Source organism: Podarcis raffonei, chromosome 5 (assembly GCF_027172205.1).
Source record: "Podarcis raffonei isolate rPodRaf1 chromosome 5, rPodRaf1.pri, whole genome shotgun sequence".
NCBI classification, from domain to species: Eukaryota; Metazoa; Chordata; class Lepidosauria; order Squamata; family Lacertidae; genus Podarcis; species Podarcis raffonei.
Window position 1 is genome coordinate 31,616,875 of NC_070606.1, and position 21,321 is coordinate 31,638,195.

Sequence of the window (21,321 nt, forward strand, 5' to 3'; positions counted from 1 at the left end):
GCCAATGGAATTGGGATACATAATAATAATAATAATATTTTTTACTATTTCCTTCTTCTCTTTCTCAGAAAAGTCTCAAGTGTGGTATGTGCAAGCTCGTTACAGTAATGATGGCGAAGATCATGCAAGACAATTCCACGGATGTAAGTATTCCGGAGAGGATTCTAGGATTTCCATCCTTCATTTGGTGAACAACTGAGAACACAGAATTACCGTATCTCTCCCCCCCCCCCCCCGCTCTGCCACAAATAGCCTGGTCTGTTATGCCTTTGACTAATTCTCAAAAATCAGTAGGTGTGGAGAGACACATTATTGTCTATCATTGCCTTCCAATAATAAACCCTGGTGGTGGGGGATGGCTCTGATGTTGGTAACCCTAGGCATAAACTGAAAGTATTTTAGATGTGTTGCAATTTCTGTTTGACTGTATGAGCCCATAATGTCATAACGTATCATTATTATATTCTTCTTGTTGTTTTTGTTACTATTAATTGTTAGTTGCTTGTTACCCAGAGCTCTCCAAGCAGTTTACAGCATTGTTAAAAACAAAAAAATATATATTACACCATAAAACAAAAGCAACCCACATACGATCACAGGAAGCGTTGGCAGCTAATAACAAAACAATATCAGCTCAGTCTATTGAAATCCAAGGTGGAAAAGTAAGTCTGCATCTGCCACCAAAGATGTGTCAACAAAGGTTGACATGTGTCTCTCGCAGGGGAGCACATTCCACAGAATGGGGGCCACCACTGAAAAGACCTTTCTCTTGTCACCACCCTCCAAGCTTTACTCAGAGGGGGGACTTGAAGAAGGGCCTCAGGCAAAGATCTAAGGGTCCAGGTAGGTTCATACCAGAAGCAGTATTTTGGAAAGATATTGGAGCCCTGAAGAGCTTTATAGGTCCAAACCAGCATTTTGAATTAAGCTCAGAAACATACAGGCAGGGCACATAGCTGAAACAAAATTTGCGTCTTATTATCTGTTGCTCTCAAACCTGTCAACAACTGTGCAGCCGCATTCTGCACTAATTGAAGTTTCTGAACCATTTTCAAAGGCAGTCCCACATAAAGAGCATTGCAATAGTTCACATGGGGAAATAGCATTAAGCGAGGGAAGGCTTACCTTTTGAATTGCCCTGAAATGCCCTTTGAAATCTGAAAGTCAAACATTTTTAATTCTGAAAGTCAAACTAGCCACGATAGCTCTGCTCTGCTTTTGCAGTCAGAGGCAATAATGCTTCTGCATACCATTTGCTTGAAATAAATTGTGTTGTTGTGCTCTGGTCCTGCTTGTGGATTTTCCCACAGGCATCTGCGTAGCCTCTGTGAGAACACAATGCTGGATAATGCGGGCCATTGGCCTTGTTCAGTAGGCTCTCCTTATATTCTAAAATGCTCTCAGCTAAAATGGCACTTTCTCTTGGCTACAGGACTTGTGGAGACTTCATTCAAAGTGTGACTCCCCACCCCTTTCCATAAATTTCTACAGCCCTTCCAGAAAATATTGCAACTTGGTACAAAACCATCTCATAATGCTCCTCTTCTTTCTTTCTTTCTTTCTTTCTTTCTTTCTTTCTTTCTTTCTTTCTTTCATTTATTTTCCTCAGGAAAGAATCAGTCAATTTTTGGAGAAAGGTTGCCAGTATCTCCCTTTCCAGGACTGGTCAATCCAATGCAAGAAGATGGTGGACACAGGAGTTATCATTCTGGTACAACTTGGAAAACAAGTGCAGGTAAATAGACTGAGATATTGTCGGTACTGACACTCTCAACCATGACTTACACGGACCAGATCCAAGCCAGTCACACTGTGTGGGATCCTCTCTGAGGATGCATCTGTGCTATGAATAATGTTGGCTTTATTTATATTAGTTTTCATAGGCTAGCTTTTTAGTTTCATTCTTGTTTAACTCAAAACATAGTGATTTATTTTTTTACACTGGTTCTGAAAATACTTTTATACCAGACTCATTTATTTCTTTTCTTCTTCTTCTGCGAGTCAACCATTTTGAACAGAAAGAATTCTTAATTAAAAACTAAGACTTGTTGAATTGTAAATATTTTCCACCACCCACTCAATATAATAGGAAGTTATTATAGAGTTCAATATTGTCTCCAATTATTATGGGTTGGAGCCAAGACTCCACCCTTTAGCTTGTTTTTGTGTTTAGTTTCATAAGAACATAAGTTTACAATCTCAGCAGATTTATTTTCAATTCCTTTCCTAATGAACCCCAGTGTGGAATTTGCCTTTTTCATGGGTCAACAGATGACACTGGGTCAACAGATACATTGAGCAATCTATTATTGACCCCAAGTTCTTGTTGCTGGTCTGCCATTGCCAGTTCAGACCCCCTGAGTGTATATGTGAAATTCAGATAGTTTTGCTCCAAAGTGCATCATTTTACACATATTTACATTGAATTGCATTTGCCATTTTACTGCCTATTCACTCAGTTTGCAGAGGTCCTTTTGTAATCCTTTTGCTTTAATAAGCCTGAACAATTTGGTATCACCAGCAAACTAGGCCACCTCACTGCTTGCTCCTAATTAAAGATTGTTTATCAACAAGTTTGTTTTCCTAAATTGTTGCGTGTTAGCTGGTTCATCAATAAACAGCCTCTTGTTGTAGCCCTAACAAGGTGAGGGACTCTGTAGTATATTAAACCAGTGCATTTTGGGGGTAAAAAAATAGGTGCCAATATATTATTACTATTACTATTAAAAATTGTATGCTACCCTATGCCCGCAGGTCTCTTGAGTGGTTCACAACATAAAATCACAATATAAAAACCACACAATAATTATAATTATACAGCCAAACATATATTGATAAAAGTGCTATGGGTGCCAAAGCCAAAATGGCTGCCATAGGCAGAAAAAAGTGTTGGTATGTCATATATGTGAGTGCTGTCACAAAAAAGGCCCTGTATTAAATAAATAAGAAGCTAACAAGTACAAACTTTCCTATGAGTGACTCTGTACATTTGTAATTCTGCAAGACAGACCTAAGGGAACAGACAAACACACGAATGTTTTCAAGTGTTTTTATTTCTTTTCCTCCACTTTAAGGGCTGACAGCGTTCTCTCTCTCTCTGTTGCTCTTTCTAGGATAGGCCTGAAATAGTATGTGGTGCCTTCAGGCTATGCAGTCATCTGATACCCTTGGAAGGAGCCCTGAAGTTCCAGAAGCCATTCAGTTCTAATGGAATGCCTGATATGACGGATTTCCCCGAAATGTTGGCTCCCTTTATAGCTAACGTGCCCCTTCTCCTCTATCCTCAGGATGAGCCCCAAACTGAGTTTCTGGTAAGGAATTCAGCTTGGATGGAGTTGTCTCCCTTTGCTCCAACAGCCACACACATGAAAGACAGGAACAATTTCTCTCCAGAGACCATGAGACACCCTGCCAACTTCAGCTAGAGTGAGCTGGATGCTGTTTTGATTCACAGAGCTTGCTTCTTGCGTTGGCTGTGTACACATGTTATCTTCAAAGCACATTCTTCCCCTCAAAACATTCTGGGCGGTGTAGTTTACTCATCACAGGATTACAATTCCCAGCAACCTGTAATAAACCACAGGGCCCAGAATTCTCTGAGGGGGAGAATTTGTTTTTTGAGAGTCCTTCAGGCTTGGACACATCTCCACTGCCAAATGTGTAACCTTCAAAGGGCTTGCAATGTGCGTAGGCCTCACTTGCACCATCTATTTATCCATTTTTACAGTGAGAGGACAAGTGGCTTGAAGGAAGCCTGTTTACATTGGCACATTATTTTATTGATTTGACTGAGTTTTTATATGGCATCCATCAACATAGGTCCTCTGGGCAGCTCACAGAACCAAAGGGAAAAATACTGTTTCATAGCTTGGGTGCCACTACAGAGAAGCCTTGGCTCCCATGAAAGGTGCTGTGGTAGGAAAAACATAGAAAAACCCCAGGCTGTCTTCTGCGTCCTTCCCACGAAGCCTTGATAATTAAATTGTTTTGCTTAATTGTTGTTTGTTTAATGACATCTCCCTCAGTCATCCATCCACTGCCTTGTTTTCTGTTTACGTACTGGGTTTGTGTTTTAAGACATTTGTCCTCAGCAGCACACAGTAGTTGAGGAAAAAAGCCGGAATAGACTGACAGTGTGACTGCAGCTTATCAGTAGAGCTTTCTCTAAGAAGCAAAATAATGCTAATGTTTATTTCTCATGGAGGAAGGAGTGGATGCAAAACACAGAAGGGATGAGCTGAGTCTGTAATTTTAGCTTTTAAAAGGGCAGTGAGTAATCTCATGCCCTACCCAACACATTCCTCCCCCTCCATCCTTTCAGATCTTTGCTTTTGGCTCATTTTGTCCAGCCCAGCTCAGCCACTTCTGTTTTTTGTTTTTTTGTAGCAGGCTGGGAGAAAAATGCCTGAAGTGATGGGCTGCAGGGGAGCTAAAATAGGGAAGGAAAAAAGCTCTTAGCCTTTGCCCTGCTTCTGATGTGAAAAAAAGATGTACACACACATCCTGTTTTGTATACAAATCAGGGCAGATGTGTGAGCACCAAACATGGCTGCCACCATTAGGCCTAGTTTGGCTATAAGCTACACACCAGCCTATCTGTGAACTGGAATTTCACGTCTACCACAGGGGAAGGCAATTGCATTTTGGAAAGAGGTTAAACCAGGGGTCAGCAAATGTTTTCAGCAGGGGGCCAGTCCACTGTCCCTCAGACCTTGTGGGGGGCCAGACTATATTTTGAAGGAGAAAAAATGAATGAATTCCTATGCCCCACAAATAACCCAGAGATGCATTTTAAATAAAATGACACATTCTACTCAAGTAAAAACACTCTGATTCCCAGACCGTCCGCGGGCTGAATTGAGAAGGTGATTGGGCTGGATCTGGCCCCCAGGCCTTAGTTTGCCTGCCCATGGGTTAAACTGTAGCTGGCTCCTACTTCATAGAGGATTTTGGCTTGGCCTATAGGTGAGACTCAGTCCCATCTTACAGGAAGACTAGGGAATTGCCCACCAGTTCAAGGAGTTATCTTCCATGCCAGAAGCAGGGCATAAGTCAGGGATGTCACACTGCTTCTGGGATAGACAACCCTTTTGTGCAGACTGTAGAATGCACTCCAAGGAGTTTTGCAATCATGCACAGGATTTTGAGGCATGCTCAGAGGGCCATATTGGATGTAGCATGAGTTGCATTAATGACTTGCATGTAAATGGAATTCCCTGGGCTTTTAGATCTTAGTTTGAACAACAACTACCAGGTATTTGTGGCCTCTTTTAATGAGGTGAGATCTGTAAGAAAAACCTGTTTTTTTTAATCTGTTCAGGTGTGTTTGGGGATTAGGGTTGCCATATTTCAAAAAGTGAAAATCTGGACGTAAGAGTTGAGCTTTTCTGGGCCAAAGGTGTTGAGTTTTTCAGCTATTTTAATGAAAAAAATGACACTGCCAACATGGGTTGCCATATATCTGGATTTTCCTGGACATTTGTGATTTCTGCCCAGACACTGCTTCCAACTGCAGTATTCTGGCTATGTCCGGGAAATTCCAGATGTATGGCAACCCTATTGGTTGCGTTTGTTATAATTGATTTTAGTGTTTATACTGTTTTTGTAGGTCACTTTGGGTCGCTTTTGTGAGGAAAATAATAATAATAGTAATAATAGTAATAATAATACATTGGTAAGCCAGAGCAGCCTCTGAAAGCTTACCCATGTGTTTGTGGGGGTGTGCTAGGGGCGATTGGGGAAGCGGAGTGGAATTTTAACTTTTTCCCTCCCTGCCACAGTCTTAACAATCCTTCATTTCTCCCCCTCCAACATTTTTTCTGAGTACGTTTCCGAGCACAATTCAAAGTGTCGGTGCTGACCTTTAAAGCCCTAAACAGCCTCGGTTCAGTATACCTGAAGGAACATCTCCACCCTCATCGTTCTGCCTGGACACTGAGGTCTAGTGCCGAGGGCCTTCTGGAGGTTCCCTCGCTGCGAGAAGCCAAGTTACAGGGAACCAGGCTGAGGGGCTTCTTGGTAATGGCACCCGCCCTGTGGAACGCCCTCCCACCAGATGTCAAAGAGAACAACAACCACCAGACTTTTAGAAGACATCTGAAGGCAGCCGTGTTTAGGGAAGCTTTTAATGTTTAACAGACTATTGTATTTTGGTATTTTGTTGGAAGCCGCCTAGAGTGGCTGGGGAATAAATAATAAATTATTATTAATAATAATTATTAATTATTATTATTATTATTCCCTAGCAGAAGGAAGAAAATCCTTGCAGAGACTGTCAACAAGTAATTGCTGAAATGAAGGAAGGTTTCAAGAGCAGCTCTTTCCTTGTCCAGTCCTTTGCTTCTTATGCTGAACAATACTGTGAACGCCTGGGGTCTGACTTGGTAAATGAGGTAACTGGATTTTATTGCTTCACACTAATGATGAGGAGATATCCATTGTGCCAATAAAGACACATGGAATATGTTTGGCAACAACGAGGAGCTTCCCTACCTGGAGATTTTCACTGACAGCACCACAAAGGGAAGAGGACGTATTTTTGAACAGCAGTGCCAGTTTTGTTTAAATGAGTTTTTCTTTAGAGAAAAAAAAATCAGTGGATAGGCTTCTGAAAAACAGACATTATATATATATATATTCAGGACTGGTGTCTGTCATCTGGTAATCAAAGGATGGATCTATACAACTATATTTCTTATGTCTTGTTTCACATGTTGTCCCTCAGCCTGTGGTCACACATTTAAGTTTTCCAAGTACTGTAACAGATTAACTGGGGAAAGAAGTGACCTTCCTTGCATATATATATCTGAAGTCGCAGAGGAATAATTACATAATAATTTGGCTCTCCAATTCAGGTTAAATTAGAACACCATTTGAAATCAAACCATCCTCATACACTTGGAGTGGCTAACTTGCTGCTGGACTAAACTCTCCACATCTTTGACCACTGAGACCATGCTGCCTAGGGGCTAATGGGTGTCCGACAACACTTGGAGGGCTACAGGTTCCCCATTTCAGCTGTCAGTGGTTCACTTCGTTCCACCCAAACTGTGATTTAAAAGTGATGTGGAGTTTGTGGAAGAACAGTTTACCCATCAGGGCTTAGAAATACCTGATATCTCATTAAATCAGGTTGCTGGTTCCTGTGTGAAGGCAGCATTGTATGCATAGGAACTGCAGCCCAATTTAAGTGTGACACGAGCCGCAAGTCGTTTCATATGAATAAGTTTTCCTTGGTGTGACCAGCAGTAGTTTGAAATAAGTCCTCAGTCACAAGAACGAAAGAAGTCCAAGCAGAAAATGCCCTGCTGAGCTCTGTGTCACTAAGTAAGGCAAGGTGCTGGGTCTTAGGCAACAACTGGTCCTGGCAGTTCCTCTGTTGTACTGTATATCTTTGATCAAGTTTGAAAGGGTTGCTCCTATGAGCATTTTGAAACAAAAAGGGGCGTGAGAATTTTGCATGCTCCGGAGATAGCATGGAGTTCTTCAAGTTGGGTGTGGGTGAAATTAATGGATTGATCTGGTTAGTAATTATTGAAGCTGTTTCTCTCCCCGCCCCCTTCCCTCCACAGTGCAAGAAATATGCCTTTGAGTATTCACATGTTTTTGTCCGATTGCTGACACATCTATTGGTAAGTTGATTGAGGCAGACATTTACACTCTAGCCTTTTCCAGGCAGAGAAGCATCATCACTTCAGGGCCAATTTTACGACAGCAAAAGCATTGTAATATCTGAATTCAGGCTTGTAAGATATTCTAGACATGTGATTGATCATTTTTTGTATAAGGCATTACATACTGACATAGGAAAGCAAGTATCAGGAGATCTGGGTACAATTAACATGCATAGTGGGAACAAGGTTTGAAGTCCAGAGCTTAGTTTGTCAAATGCTGTCCAGGAGTGGGGAGATTAATATGACAGGATGCTCCCCCTTCTGGAGGCCAGATTTGTTCCAGGGGGGTTCCAGTTGCTGACCTTTATCCCAAGGCAGCAGTGTGACTAGACATTATCATTCAGGCAATGAAGCCATATCCAGAATGGCAAATACTTCATTTCACGTCTTAAGTTTGAGAGCAGCTCTGCTTTGACTTCTGGGAGTGGGAGACTTTGCCTTTGTGGAAGAATTGCACCTTCTAATTCATGATAGCATGAATAGGCCCATGAAAAGCACCTGTTACACTAAACAAAGTTGTTGGACAAGGAAAGTTTACACAGCTAGTTTTGCAACATGATGCTATCGGGTGGGCGAGTTTGTGGATTAGCTAGTTCAGGCTGTAGGATTTACTCTCTGAATTATTTTCTCATGATTTTAACTATTGGTTTTCTCCCCCTCCCCACTTCACAATTCGATTGACCTTTTGCTGATCACAGGAGGAGGTACGTGAGAATGTTTTTCATTTCTAGGTCAACTCTTGCTGATAATTTGTGGGTTGGACAATTGAAACCACCTTTGCTTGACAGAAGGGAACTTGGAGGTTGAAAGGGAGGTTGATCACAACGGCAGTTTTTATATATCCTGCTTTTAATGCCAACTGGAGAAGTGAAGCTTATAATAATTTTATTTTAAAAAAATATTATTTATTCCCCACCCATCTGGCTGGGTTTCCCCAGCCACTCTTAAGGCTGCATACACACCTTTTGTTCTAGGATCAATAGAATCCTTGCTTTTTCTACAGAATGCACTCCACATACATTCTAGAACTATTGTAGGGTTGCCATATTTCAAGAAGTAAAAATCCAGACACAAAAAGTTGTTGAGCTTTTTAAAAACCTGGACATTTTGACGATTTACCAAAATCCCCCCCAGATGCTAATTCCATCACTGAAATCCCGGACATGTCCGGGAAAATCTGGACGTATGGCAACCCTAAGCTATTCCATATTTTTTGCTCCTGAAAAGCACCTCTTGTGAAACTGGTTTCATTCTGAAAATAAAAGCTCATTGTAGATTTCCATTTGAAAACAGATCTAGTTGGTCCTGACAAGGGTGTGTGTTTTATCCACACTTGCCCAATGATGTTGTGGGTGGGTGCATACAAATATCACAATCACAGTTTCCTTCTTCATTTACCTGTGGCATGTGAAGGCATAGGTAACCTTAGCAAAGGGAGGGTTTTGTCCAGTATGATGTGGGATCCCTCCCCCGTTCCCCTCAGACAACATCCACAACCTTCCTGTAGCTCCGTGCTAATTTATGGTAGGAAGAGAAAACGAGATTTGTTGTCCAATGGAACTTTTTTCTCCTCTTTCAGCAATCAAAGACTGTCTGTGGCGCCTTCTGTGACTCTGAAAAACCCGAGCCTTTTCATGCATTACTGCCAGCTAAACCCCTTGATGACTTGTCTACAGTATCGGAATCTGTAGAGGTAAGAGCAGAAGAGCCCCCTCCTGCTCTGCCAGGGGGCAGGCAGAGGCTGAGAGCATTGCAAGATGGGCAGAGCAGAGTAGCTGCTGAATTTATTTGTGCCTAAAGTCAAATGCAATGAGGCTCTGGAGACTCCTGCGTGGCAAACATCAGAGGAATATCAAAGGGCGAAAAATGAGTTTCGATATGAATTTTTAGCAGTGTTAACCTGCACATCAACACTAGGGAGACACTGAATTTTGCCAAAAGCAACTTTCATGCAGAATTTTGAAACTCCCCCTGAGGAAAAGCAGGAGAATTGCAATTGTTTTTAATAAGATTTGTGTACCTTTTCCAGGGTCTGCACATCCTTAGCAAAAGAGTTAATGGGTGGCCCCTGTCTGGGAGATTCTTTGCATGGGCATTAAATCATAGAATTGGAAGGGACCACTAGGATCATCTAGTCCAACCCCCTGCAATGCATATTCTCATTTACTTCACTGTGACTCATCTCTCTTTAACTGGCACAATCCAACTTTTAAATTCTATTGATTTCAATAGGAAATATTTAAGCAAAGGCTCCCCAGTGAATTCAGAAAATTTTAGATGAATTGCGCGTATTATTTTTAAAGTGGCTGTTTGAAAAGTCATGCCTTTTCTGGGGATATATCTGGCATTCTTTCTGGGGATATTTCTGCATGTTTTCCACCTTTTTTTGGTACAGCCCCCCCCCCCATTTGCTGCTGCTTTGGCACAATTTGTTTTCCTTCTGTTTACTGTTCCCAAATCACATGGAGAATCCTAGCCAACTAGGGATCACTACGTAAATGGGGTGACATCATGAAATTAGGTAGTCAATCATATGTGACATAATTTCAGTGTAAAAAGAATGCCGGTTGAAAATCTGGACAGTTTGTTCTACATGGCTGATCCCAGACAGATAAGAACATTCCATGAACTGGACAATGTCACTGCCTTATGTAGCCAGTTAGGTTTGGCTTCATGCTGAGGTCACTGAAGGCAAATGAAGTTGATTCAGAATGAAGGCATTGCTTCCTTGAATAGGCAGGGGTTTTTTGCGCACTTTTCCAAAGTGATCACTGAAAAAGGGGGTTTGCTGCATTCCACAGAAAATGTTATTTTGGCTAAGCTTGAGTTAACAATGTTTTAGTATTCTACTGTTGCTTGTCCTTGAAAGCTGTGCTTGATTTCTTCTTGTTGTTGTTCTTTTCTTTAATCTGGCAGAAAACATCAAATGCCCAAAGCCCTGAGTTTGCGTGTGGTTTATGCAAGAAAATAGTAACCATTGCAGAGGGCATGATGGAGGAGAATGTCACAGAAGTAAGGCTGAGGAAACCTATTGTCATCTATCGGGTGATGGCGGAGGGTTCGGGAGGGGGCTCTCTTTGGAGGTTTTTCCCACTTTTGGAGGCCTGCACCACTGCTACTGCGAGGGAAGTTGGGATGTGAGAGCACTGCCTAGTATTGTAGAATCGTAGAGTTGGAAGAGACCCCAAAGATCATCTGGTTCAACCTCCTGCAATGCAGGAATCTAAACTCTTGGTTTCCTCATTATGAGAAGTTGAATGAAGGTCTCATTTCAAACTTATAGGATGCCTTTCATCAGCACTTGATATGGAAACATGGGTTGGGAGGGGACTAGTTGAAACATTAGAGGGCTGCATAGAAGGAGAGGAACAACTGAGGAAACTGCCTGTCTCAGTTTGTCTCTTATTACCAGAAAAGGGAGTTCATGCAGGTGCAGCTTTTCTTACGTCTGCATGGGAAACTGCACCTGTCAACATGACCTCCTTCTACCCAACTCTCAAAAGGACCCCATATCTCCTTTGCTGTGGTCACCTTTGTTCAGTTACTAAGATTGACAGTAACTTCTCCTCCTGCTTTTCATAAAGGTCATGGACTGGTTTGATGCAGAGGAATTTGGGAGGAACCCGCTGGGGAACCCCCTAGGGAAGAAGGCTCAGAGCCTGGGGATTGGTGGTGGGACAACAATGAGAGGTCAGAGGGAGCAAATGGGGGGGGGGAGGAGGAGGTGTCAGAAGCTGAAGAGGTAACAAGGCTGAGTGAGCAGGAAGTACCGTATTTTTCGCTCTGTAAGACGCACCAGACCATAAGACGCACCTAGTTTTTGGAGGGGGAAAACAAGAAAAAAAAGATTCTGAATTTCAGAAGCCAGAACAACAAGAGGGATCACTGCGCAGCGAAAGCAGCAAACCCTCTTGCTGTTCTGGCTTCTGGGATAGCTGCACAGCCTGCATTCGCTCCATAAGACGCACACACATATTTCCCCTTACTTTTTAGGAGGGAAAAAGTGAGTCTTATAGAGCAAAAAATACGGTATTTGTGGCAGAGACGTCCAGAATCAGAGGTAGAAGCTGAAGCAGGAGAGAGGTGTGAGGGAGGCAAAGATGCAGAAGTATGTCAGGCTGGTGAAGAGGCATGGGGGTCTACGCCTCCTGGTGTGACAACCTCCCTTCCCATCTGGTATCCCAGAACCTGGAGAGGTATGAAGAGGGAAGAGAAGTTAGTTTCACAAAGGCATCGTCTCAGATTGCTTGGGGGAAAACACTGGAGAGGAGAGGACTTAGGCAGCTGTGGGAAGGTGGGGACCTTCAGTCCTTGAAACTGCCTCATAGGGGCAAGGCCTACTGAATAAGAGTTGCTGTGCTCATTAGGCCTGGCACTCCTGTGCAGATCCTGTTTTTCTAAGAAAGAGTTAAGTTCACCTGCCCACGGTGATTTACTGTTGGCTGGCTTGCTCCTGCCAGTAATTGACATCTCCTTCCTTGTTAGCACCGACTACAGAATAAGTTCCATCTTCCTCCTTAGCATACCTTTCTGCTTTTATGTTTCAGCAAGAAATAGTCCACCAGATGGGGAAAGTCTGCTATATACTGCCCCATGAAATCCTGGACCAATGCAAAGACCTTGTTGATTCTTATGGAAAGGCTATTCTCTACATGCTCCTGGATGCAACTAAACCTGAAGCTGTGTGCATGAGGATTAGACTTTGCCCCAGAGATATCTCTTTGAGCTTTGGTAGGTAATGGCATTTGCTTGCACTGTCATGTTATGTGGCCTGGGTGTGGGGCGGGGGTTGCAATGACCTTGCAATGACCTGCTCCTATATCAACTTGCCTGGTCTTACAAGATTTCTTGTCAGTCTGACAAGATTTCTAACATTCTGAGGTTAGACCAGAGATGTGGCTGCCTTGGTCATGTTACCCCAATTATGATTGAATGCTCTTCCCAAAGACAAGTGGCTGCCACCTACCTTCAGCCTTTAGGCACCAGACAAAAAACCATCTTGTTCTCCTGAGCATTCAATGGACGATGCGTTTCCATCTGCCTTTGCTAGTTTCTGTTTTTATAGTTGGTTTCTCTTTTGTCCTAATTTATATTGCTTCATTGCTTCTGTGTTTTTAATGGGTGGTTTTAACTTTTGTTAAGAGCTGCATTCAGGAGGCATTCAGTGTAAAAAGAGTAATAACAATTTGCAATAAAAAATAGTATATATAAAAAAGTAATCTTTCCAGGTTGATAACTCCCAAACTTTGTTTCTCCTCAGAGAGGGAAGCTCTGGAAGAAGGATTGAAACCAACCAAACCCAGCGAAAGTGAAGTCTGCCATGTGTGTACACTCATCGTTACATATGTTGATCAAGAGCTGGAAAAGAATCAAACGCAAGAACAGATTGGAAATATGCTTTCTAAGGGTTGCCAGTTGCTGCCAGAAGCTTTGGTGTATCCCGTAAGTATGCCAAATGACTATTGTGAAAGGGAGATCAAAGTGTTCTAAAAGGAGAGAGGAGGTCAAGGAGCTGAAGATCTCCGCCTTGTCTTCCTGCCAAAAGTGGCGGGCATTGTACTGGTTTAGCTACATAGAAGCTTTATCCTGCAAGCCAGAAGAAATATTATCTTCTTTAATTACTTCTAGTTTGAAATGCATCTGAAGCAAATGTTGTGTCCCCCCCTTTTTTAGTGTTGCCACCAAATTTTGCTCATAGTAAAAAATTTGAAGCAGATACAGAAGTTACTTCTTGGGCAGAACTTCCAAATATTTTTTGACATAGTCATAACCAAAGAGAGCTGCCTGTTTAGGAGTTTTGTAGAAATGAAGACGGCTTGGATAAGACTAATGAGGTTCCTTAGGGAGCATTCCACCTGTCCTGAGCCCCTGCAAATTCAGCTTAATCAATTAAATCCAGAAAGCAAAAGATTTAGACCCAGTTGCACTCTTGGGGGGCTGTACATAGGAGAAAGGCTGAGAATCACTTTAACTTGTTTTTTTTTTTATTACAGTGTGATCAACTCGTGGTGCAATATGAGCCAGCTGCTGTCCGCCTCCTGGTGCAGGTCATGGAGCCAACCTTTGTGTGTGCTGTAAGTCATGTTCTAAAGTAATTGCTCATTCTTGAGCGAGATCTCTGGCAAACAGCTTTGTCCGCAATCCAATGGATATGTTTACCTGGGATATTTCTTCTGACATGCATATACAATTGCACTGTTATTTCTTTGCAAAAAACAAAACCACAAAAATCCCATAAATATCCAATAGTCTCACTATTCACAAGGAAACTGAACCTGTAAAACATGGGTGGGTGACCTGTGGATGGACTCCAGCTCCCATCATCCCTGACCATTGGTCCTGATGATTGTTGGACGGGGCTACACATTGCATCCTTGCTGTGAAACAGGGGGCAGAAAAGCCCCTTCCCACCTGTTGGGGGTAATTTGGTGGGTAGGACAACCCCATGTCACGCTCTCTTTCTACCACCCACTTTTTCTCTCTCCCTTCTTGCACAGCAAGCTTCCAGGGGAGGGGCCGATCATCCTTGCCAGAAGTCAAATAGCTGGCAGATGGCCCTTTTGAAAATCAGTCTTTACAGAAAGGGCAGCCCTCTTTTTGAAAAGGGTCCTTTATTTGAACAGCTGCCCAGTCCAAATATATATTTTTTTAAAGAAAACCTAGGAAAGAAGAGCAGCAAGTACCTTGAAGCTGCCCTCCTAGTTAGCACCTGGCTAGCAAGACTGAGCAGGCAACACAGGTCACAATGTTCCCCCACCATGGTGAGACATCTCATAGTTCTTTTTAAATTATAGTGGTTCCTTCTGAACGTCCACATAAATGAGCATCTGCAAACTTTACACATACCCATGTCCCCCCTTTTTGGCTACCCTGCTGAGGGCCACAGGCGGCCCTAGAGCTACCCTGAGTCTTACCGCCTGCTTTGAGAAGTGGGGAGCAATGTCAAGTTGAAGGAGGCTTTGGGGAACTTAAAAAGGAGCGTGGAGCAGTTAAGAAAGGAGGCTGATTCTGCATAGGTGTAATGGTCCCTTTTTGTACTCTTTCTGCCCCACAGAAAATAGGAGCCTGCCCCTCGTCCCACCTTGTGGGCATGGAAGTTTGTGTCCGGGGCCCTAGCTACTGGTGCAAGAACGCAGAGACTGCAGCTCAGTGCCAAGTAAGTAGGGGTGGTGGTGGCAAAAGGGGAATATCAAGCTTTCCAATACAGTGAGATGGAGTTGATAAGAAAAAGTAACTGAACACAGTTAAAAACGGGAGCACTCTTTGCAGCATACAATTCTGGGAATGTGACCCGATGACCGAAATAGGAGCAGGTGAAATGACTCTAAGGAAGGCAATTGTCTTTGAAACGAAAATCCTCTGTGCTACAGAAGATCTAGGTGCATATTAGTGATGTGGAATATAGGATTGGGGGAATATGTTTAAAATTTGTGTGCAGTTGTAATAAGTAGTAGACACATACTGTTACACAGCTCCGATAGGTCAGATTAAATTAACTCGTTCTGCTTCCAAGTGCTTATCCACCTGTAGCTGTGTATCTAGCAATCTTGCAGTAGGGATATGCATTCACTCCCTATCAATGGGACTGGATGAACACCATTATGCACATCCAGGTATGTAGCTGTATTGGCATTGTCTCTGTGTTCAGAATCTTATGGCATCTGAAGGGCTTCAGGTTCCTGATCCCTGGTGTGAGCTTAGTTGACAGCAAGATGAATAGGAAATCTTAGATACTCTGAAGTTCCTGTTTTCCCTATATAAGCCCATTTTCTTATGAGTTGTGCTATGAATGGAGAATGGCCTTCCTTGAGTCTTCCTCTCTTTTCCCCATAGGCCACTGAATACTGCAAGCGCCATATATGGAACTAGAGGAAGCCTTGCCAGTGGAAGAATGTTGGCTGTGGTTTTACTGAATGCACCCTGGAATTTGGCCGGGTGGGAAATGGTGAAATGTCTAAACACTGGCAGAACCACACCTTCCTTTCACACTTCTGCAGTGTGGCTGTCCGTTGGGTGGCTATACTGCTGAAAAAGAAAAAAGCAGGGGGAATGTTTCCTTTGCTTGTGATGCTCTGAATTACCATACATTTAGTTTTACTTTTAGATCCATGGTGGGGAAGTGACATGGGTAGGGAAGAAAAAGGCTGTGGTGGGATTTTATTTGAATAGCTGAGAATTTTGGTAAGACTCTTGTTTTAAAATGGGTAAATTGTGTTACGATCATAGCAAAACTGGCTGCTTAAGTTGGCATTTTCAGATTTCCAATACCTTCCTTGTCTAGCTAGCCTTTTAAGGTACAACTATACTATACATTTAAACTGTTTTAATATTTCATTGCTTTTCTTCAAGGGGTGCTGGGAACAGCCAATCAGACTGTTGGGCCACTTAGTCCACTGTCTACTCTGGCAGCAGCACTGCTTCAAACAAATATATTTTCCCAGTCTTGTTATTTGAGATTCTTTTTACCTGGAGATGCTTAGAATTTTCTTTAAGACAGGTCAACTGGCACAATAATTTTAATTATATGGAGGGATTTCAGGTCTCTTAAATTTCTGGTGTAGACAGAAACAAAGTCGCGAAGAAAAGGGGCTACCCATTTGCTCATGTTAAGCACAGGCAGTTATTGGGTACTTTTACCTATAGAACTTAAACTTGGTGTCAGTTCATCCTTTCCTATTTGGGAGACACACATGTACCTAACCCTGTTCTTTCTGAATGCAGCAGCTAGGGTCCTCAAAGGGATATGTATCATAATCGGCATGAAAGGCTGATTAAATGGTTAAATAGGTGCAGGACACAAAACAATTTGCATGATCAGTGGTTTGCTTACTCCCTTGCTGGATTGGTGTAGTTAGGTAGACTGAATTTTAGACTAATTAGCACATAAATCCATGGCTGTTACTTACCAATGGGTGGGTTGAGTGCTGACCTACGAACTAAGGAACAAGTAATTTTAATTGTGGTTTCGCTGTACTTCTGGAGTAGCGGCAAGTGCTCAGGATAATATAGAACAGGCAGCATTAAGCAATAGCGTCTTTGCTCTACACCTCAATATGACATTTATCAGAAAGTGTCTAAATATCAATTCCAAAGCCATTGACTCTTGTTGCAGCTTGCAATTAGAGCAACATATGAGAGCACTAATGACGCTTGAAAGCCATGCAGATGCCATAGTTGTTGGTAAGCAAAAGATAAAATTTAACAGGTACAGTGATGCAGAGATGAATAATTGTTGTTGTTTTCGCAAGGCACAATTCCCATGTCTACATAGCTGTTCTAAGTAATGAAGCTCCTGTGTTTCATACTTACCTGTGTGTGAACCTGTTCAATATACATGCTGAGAAATTATCCAGTTATTCCAAAAGAACATTATAATGAGCATTTTACCAATGCTTCTGTAGTTAAGAAACATTAAACAATTCTTACATATTTGACACTGACTCTTGGTTTTTGTTAAGCAAACATAGTGACCTGTTGTAAACCTGAATAATAAAAAGCAGAATGATGTTAAAGGTTAGCTTAATGGGCACAGTTTATTCAAACTGCAGACCTTTCACTGTGTGTGTATTGCATCGTATACACACTTCTGAATAAGAAACACTTAGCATTTCCCTTCTTGATAGTTTTATGGAGAGAGAATGTACATGCTGGTATATAGATGAGCACAATGACCACGCTGATTCCTCAGCCCCTACAGCAGTGTGTACTTAACCCAAACAAGCACCGAACCCTGTGCCCAAGCTGGGAGGGAAAGATCAAACACAGATTAACTAAATTCATGGATTATGTATTTCTGGTTCCTTTGACAGACCATTCCAAAAATGCTCAACACTTTACTGTTTGAAAACAAAAGAAGAAGAAAAAAAGGAGTACACACAAAACACTCTACGTTCAGAACCTCAATTAATATCACTCTTGTTTCTTTTGATGCTGCAGTGTTTTGGTAGGCCAGCAAAATGAAGAAATGGCTTCAGTTTCTCCCCACCCCCTGCTTTCTGGAAAGGTGAAAACACAGATAAATGCCAAACAGATTTATGGAGCTTCCTGAAGGTTATCACACAATTTGCTCTGTGCGAGTTGATGGTCATAGCATCTTAGCTGCAGCTGGTTAGCAGCCGTCTTCTCCCATCATCACAATCCCCACCACCACCACTAGCCTGATGGTGGAAGAATGTAATTGGTGCAACCCAGGACCTGTTGGGAGAGCCTGGTCATCTCCACCGATGGGGCATCATGGCACACCGTGGTTATTGCAATTCTAGCCTTAAGTCTGTGCCTCAGGGCCTCCCCATTGCTCTTTTTAACACTTTATATTTTAAAAATAAAATTTAAAAAGTTATGAGTTTAATGATATGAGTGCCTGGTAGAAGCAAACAGTCCTGAGAACCTTCACCCTGGGGGTTAGGCTCCCCAAGGCTGCCCTAACAGCTGTCTTGGTCAGGTTTCTTCTGGAACAGGTGGTGGCCAGGCACAAGTGACCGAGGCCTCTGGATTTTCTTCTGCCCCTCTTGTCCCTTGGTCAGTGCTCTCCTCTGGCGGCGGCGGCAGTCTACGTGGGGCCAGGCTTCCTCGGAGCGCTACACCAGCGATGCCACTTCTAGTCATAACTCTGTGATTTCCAGTGGGCTCTCCATGATCACTTCCCTCATTTTGTGCATAGGGGTGGATTTGGCGGACTCGGTGCGGGCGTTCTTGTCACAGAACGCCCCACCGTCGGCAGTCAGTGTCTCCAAGGAGCGGCCCAGCACCTTCTGGTCATCCTCGGGAAGACTGTTGAGGTCAGAGGTTAGCAGAGTACCTGTACTCCCGTGGACCACGTGGATTCCATCAGGTCCCTTGAGCTCAATGGGCTGCTTATGTCGGAAGCGGAGGCTCCCTTGGCTTGGACTCCTTTGCTCGTCGTCGTCGTCCAAATCGTTCTGGATCAGCTGGAACAAAACCCAAGTTGAAATCAACACCCCGTAGTGCTCCCCGTTGCTTAGGCAGTGCTGTTTTCAGCTGCAGTTACATTCCCTTCCTGAGCTAATCTGGGAACAGGATAAAGGTCCCTCTCAACCTAAAGACCCTGATTATATCTAGAGTTTGATTACCCCACTCAAAATTCCTATGTTTATAACACTCAAGCAGTTGGGTGACCTAGCTGATTCCAGTGGAAGTAACTGACATGCACCGAAATGCACATGGAACCTCATTCTCCATTGAAATGACTGGAGAAGCTGTTTCAGGCTAGGGAATTCTCCGCATATACTGGAGCTCTCACTCCTCATAAGAGTCCACTGGTTTAGGGCTTTAAGTCTTCATTGCTGGGGAGTGCACGACTCTTGCCAAGCCCTTACTCTTTGCACTGGGGGAGGAACCAGATGTTGACTTGGGAAATTCATTTTCCTGTCTTGTTTGATATATAGGTCTCTTTAGATCAGGCTTCCTCAAACTCGGCCCTCCAGATGTTTTGAGACTACAGTTCCCATCATCCCTGACCACTGGTTCTGCTAGTTAGGGATCATGGGAGTTGTAGTCCAAAAACATCTGGAGGGCCGAGTTTGAGGAAGCCTGCTTAAGATCTTTCCTACAAAGAGCTTAATATTGGCCCTGAATAAAATGCATTCATTATATACAACTTGAGACATATTTTTGGATTAGTTCTTGCACAGTCACGTCTTAAAATCCTAATAAGGCAAAGACGGCAGTTTCTGCACAGTGAGATGTCACAGAGTAGATTGAAAGGCTGAACTATCATTCTGTCTCCAAAGGGAAGTGCCTTCAGGCTTGGCTGCTACTTAGATGGGAGCCAGCCTGAGACACCATACATCCCATAAAATCAACAAACCACAAAGAGCAGATATTTAATATTGTGCTTCTGTATAATGTTGTGCATTATATGTTTCTGATTGTAATAAGGTGGGCACAGAGCTTTGAGGAGGGTCTAACCAATGGGAGAGCAGGAAGAAAGAGGATGCTAAGAAGCCTGAGCCAGCTGGAGAGTATTAAGAACTCCAGGTTCAGGTAGAATAGAAGCAAAGGCAGAAGGAAACCGGATTAGACAAAGATTGCAATCAAGCACAAAGCATTAACCGGTTCACCACTTCTGTGCACTTGGCTCAACCTACTGGGCATAATAAAGCAAACAGAGAGATTACAGAAGAGAAACAAAGTGCTCCCTGAAAGTCCTTCACTCTCTGGCTACAATCCAGCAAAGTAAACTTTTCCAATATGCTTAAACATGTAGTTTCTCCCCAGTGTATTGCTATCTGTTTCACTATAGCCTTCATAAACTGATGTGCAAGGAATGTCCTGTTACTATCCCCCCACCCCAATTCTTCCACAAAAATCCTTGCAGCTACAGTTCTTGATGTTTAAAGACCATGTCCTCCTATTTTTCATCTCTCTGTCTCATGCCTTCTTCCTTTAGAACTTTTTTATTGCACTGTCTTCATCCCTCATTGCTGTGAGTCTACGAGCTCCCCTACAAAGTTCTCATTTATTAGAGAATTGCAACTTTCCTTTTGTGAATAACTGTCCTAGGGTTTTCTTCTCTTATTTATATATGCCCCTTTTGGAAGTTTGATTACTTCACAGTGGTTAGCAAAGGACTCTAATGCCTAAAGCAGAGGTTTTCAACCTTTTTGAGTCCACGGCTCCCTTGACCAACTACATTCTTTCTGTGGCACCCCGTGGGGTCAGGGGCCCAGTTATGTCACCCCTTGCCTGCGGAGATAGCAGTCTCTCACCCTTTTTTGAACACCCTCTCTTGTGGAGTGTTCCTTAAGCCTCCTCTCATCTCCCGAGTCCTCTGGGCAGCAGCTGCTGCCATCCCTGTTCTCTGAGCTGACACCGCCACCCCTTCGCCCCAGAGAGAGGTGCCTCCCAGAGGCACCATTCGCCTGTGGAACTTATAGCCACAGCCGCTGCAATAAACAGCTGTACAAGCCTTTGGGACACAAGAGGGCATCAGAGGAGAGAACAGGTCTGGGCACCCTGTGGCCCTGCAGAGTTGGCCTGCAACACATCCTTCTTGACCGTAAGCTATGCTGGCGGCTGCTGATGGGAGCAACACCTAGTGAGACACAGGTTGCACAGTCCTGTGGTGGAGAGGGGCTCCTTCTGCCTGTTTCATTGAACTCCTGCACTCTTGTGCTACAGAGGGAAATAGCTATGAGAACCACACAATCAATACCGAAGGGTACAGTTCTGAAAAGCAAACACTACATCCCAAAGGGCACAACAAGCATTTTCAAGAACTCCCATGCACAAGCAGATTCTACCTCAGAGACTGAGGACTGGTCCCCATGACTGGTGGTGGCTTTATGCACCATCCGCTGAGCAAGCAGTCTCTTCAGTCGCATGTAATCATCCAAGACTACCTTTAAGAGAGAGCCCTGGAAGGAGGGAGGGAATGGGCAACAGGAGAAATTACACTCGGGCCCTTTGCCACGTTTTGCCGAAACTTACTCTGTGTAGGGAATCCCCGTGAGAAGCTACTCTAAATCCAGATATCCTCTCCATTAAAAATAATAGTAATAATGGCTGAAACATTTATCCTTAAACCTTCTAATAAATCCTCTTGAATCACACCTCGTATAATAATCCTCATTAAAAAGGGATTCTTGCCACATAGGGCATTCTGCGTGACTATCCAAAACAACTGCAT

The 21,321-nt window shown here is 43.1% G+C and overlaps 2 protein-coding genes across 4 annotated transcripts in view; one reads left to right on the plus strand and one right to left on the minus strand.

The window, feature by feature from the left end:
• The window catches only part of LOC128413942 (prosaposin-like), a 40,985-nt gene extending 23,878 nt beyond the window's left edge, over nt 1-17,107 (plus strand). The window contains exons 3-15 of the mRNA XM_053388510.1: nt 69-143; nt 1,610-1,735; nt 3,114-3,311; nt 6,246-6,392; nt 7,572-7,631; nt 8,372-8,377; nt 9,253-9,366; nt 10,590-10,685; nt 12,221-12,404; nt 12,934-13,115; nt 13,667-13,747; nt 14,728-14,829; nt 15,507-17,107. Of these exons, the coding sequence (XP_053244485.1) occupies nt 69-143; nt 1,610-1,735; nt 3,114-3,311; nt 6,246-6,392; nt 7,572-7,631; nt 8,372-8,377; nt 9,253-9,366; nt 10,590-10,685; nt 12,221-12,404; nt 12,934-13,115; nt 13,667-13,747; nt 14,728-14,829; nt 15,507-15,542 (1,407 nt within the window). The 3' untranslated portion in view covers nt 15,543-17,107. The remainder of the gene's footprint in view (nt 1-68; nt 144-1,609; nt 1,736-3,113; nt 3,312-6,245; nt 6,393-7,571; nt 7,632-8,371; nt 8,378-9,252; nt 9,367-10,589; nt 10,686-12,220; nt 12,405-12,933; nt 13,116-13,666; nt 13,748-14,727; nt 14,830-15,506) is intronic.
• Nucleotides 17,108-17,180: 73 nt separating this feature from the next.
• CDH23 (cadherin related 23) overlaps nt 17,181-21,321 on the minus strand; it is a 391,169-nt gene continuing 387,028 nt past the window's right edge. For 2 of the 3 annotated variants that reach the window (XM_053388502.1, XM_053388501.1), the window contains exon 67: nt 17,181-18,601. In XM_053388502.1, the coding sequence (XP_053244477.1) occupies nt 18,275-18,601 (327 nt within the window). In that variant the 3' untranslated portion in view covers nt 17,181-18,274. Of the gene's footprint in view, nt 18,602-20,935; nt 21,050-21,321 lie in introns of all 3 variants that reach the window. The other variant, XM_053388507.1, reaches the window with a different exon arrangement.